This window comes from Portunus trituberculatus, chromosome 39 (genome assembly GCF_017591435.1).
Source record: "Portunus trituberculatus isolate SZX2019 chromosome 39, ASM1759143v1, whole genome shotgun sequence".
In the NCBI taxonomy this organism is placed as follows: domain Eukaryota; kingdom Metazoa; phylum Arthropoda; class Malacostraca; order Decapoda; family Portunidae; genus Portunus; species Portunus trituberculatus.
In genome coordinates this window covers 16,066,295-16,068,520 of record NC_059293.1, presented here as the reverse complement: position 1 = coordinate 16,068,520, position 2,226 = coordinate 16,066,295, and the positions used below count along the sequence as shown (strand labels likewise).

Below are 2,226 nucleotides of genomic sequence, written 5' to 3'. Positions count from 1 at the left end.
GTGAAATCTGCGTCATCGGAAAATTTGCGTCGTTATCGTGAAATCTGCGTTGTTATCGTGAAATTGCGTCGTCATCGGAAAATTTGCGTCGTTATCGTGAAATCTTCGTCATCGTGAAATCCGCGTCGTTGTTTATTTTTATTTATTTATTTATTTATCCATTCATTCATTCACTTATTCATTTACTCCTTTATCTATCTGTTTTATTTGATTGTCTATATTGCTTTCCTTTATTACGTATTTATTATCTTTTGCTGGACGGAAAGTTTCAACCAGCATCTAGTACATTCTCTCTCTCTCTCTCTCTCTCTCTCTCAGGACACGATTATAAGTCATTTTCGTACTGACACTTGCGCTCCATTGAAAAAAAAAAAAAAAAAAAACGAGTCGACACACAATACTCGTTAAGTTTAATGGTAAAAGTCTTGCCTGTCACTTGCCGTGCCGAGATTCGTGTCTCGGTCAGGCTGCCAAAGGTTTCCATTAATGGGCGGATTGTTACTGTTCTGTCCTTGGGCGTTGGTAAGGGGAGGGGGCAGGGTTGGAACGTATGGTATGTGAGGAACATGTGCTTTACCCATAGCTCGGACTGTAATAACGAAGGAAGCTATCACGAGTCAAGCACGTGATACCAGAAGACCATGGATGACACACACACACACACACACACACACACACACACACATTTTATAAGCTTCCCATGCCTATTAATCAGATAGAATTATATTTCCTTGAATTTATAAGTATGTAATTCATCATGTACGTATTGGTTTATTCATCTCAGGACGTTCAGTGGTCGGCATGCGATGACAATCGTGATATTTCAAACTAATAGCATTTTACCCTCGCGTTCCAAAATTATTTTCAAGTTTATCGTAAGTCAAATCCATTTAGAGTCATTCGTGCAAAAATTCCGCGCAATTATTGAGAAGCGTGATCCCAAAATTAATCTTGCACCAAGAGTGACTAAAAATAGCATTGTTATGAATAATTAATGCATGCACTTTTGCTCAAATCTCAAATCTAGCACAGGTTATTCATACAAAAGTTTATCTTATTTATGTGGAAATCTTGTAGTAAATTGATAGTGTAGAAATAGCGTGTAGGAGAAGTAGTATAGAGAATATGCATTTTTCAGGAGAGTTGTGGTGTCCCTCCAGGAGCACGAGGCGGTCAGCTGCTGCAGTGACTCACGGAGGAAGGGTTTGTTTTTTTCGGTTCCAGTGAGTGTTCACCTTGTGCTGGGAGGGATGAATGACTTCGTGTGGGGCCTCAAGAATGGGGACTTGGACCAGGTGATCGAGGCTGTGGAAAAGGTGAGACAAAAACAGATTAACACTAATATTCATCTTTTCTTTCCTGCTTCTCCTCTTCCCTCCCCTTTTTATTATTATTGTTTCTCCTTTAATATTTAACTTGGCATTATCACGTACTTCGGGGGGCGTTTTTACTTGGTGTGGCAGGGTTCTGTAGCATCTGTGGCAGTGTAAAGAATGTTTATCACTTCACTACTTTGTTTTTCACTCATTTATTACCTGTCTGTCATCCGCCGGTGTTTTTTTCGCTATTTATTGTCAGCAAGTGTTTTCGGAAAGTTCTCGCCCGTACAGGAGTTCGTAGTGACAAGAGAATAGTGAAAGCCGTGTAAAATGCTCTTAATTAGATGTTTAGAACGCATAAAATGATTTGCAAATATTCTCAATGGCAGATTTAAAGTGTTAGTTCATGTTATAATCACTGGTGGTGTGTTATCAGTTTGTGGGTTCCTACTTACGCAGTCATTAGCAAAACATGATAAAAACAGTGATAACCGCCAGGACTGATGCTATGATGTGAAGGTCATACAAGTTAGGTTAGGAAGGCAAATTTCACTTACTTTTATTCCTTCAGTACAATATATGCTGTATACAGTACTAGAATATTGTATAGATTAGTTTAGAGTTGGGTAGTATTCTTTCTATAAATGAATCAGTACTAACAAGCAGCAGTTTGACCCAAGGAAATACATTAACCCCTTCAATATTGGGACACATTTTTACCTTGAGATTTGTGTACGATTTGACCATTTTATTGACATTAGGAAGGGTCTGTGGAGGTCAGAAGATTAATGGTCCAGAATTTTCATTATTTTAACCACGACATAAGTTTCTGAAGTTGTATAGAATTGCCAAATAGTAAGCAGAATAAATATGCAAATGAGTCATGGTGCTGACAGGCTTAATAAGA

At 38.4% G+C, this 2,226-nt stretch overlaps 1 protein-coding gene across 1 annotated transcript in view; it reads left to right on the top strand.

Annotated features, from left to right (window-relative positions):
* The first annotated feature begins 1,142 nt into the window (after nucleotides 1-1,142).
* The window catches only part of LOC123515375 (myotrophin-like), an 8,145-nt gene continuing 7,061 nt past the window's right edge, over nucleotides 1,143-2,226 (top strand). The window contains exon 1 of the mRNA XM_045273890.1: nucleotides 1,143-1,316. Coding sequence (XP_045129825.1) covers nucleotides 1,251-1,316 — 66 coding nt within the window. The 5' untranslated portion in view covers nucleotides 1,143-1,250. The remainder of the gene's footprint in view (nucleotides 1,317-2,226) is intronic.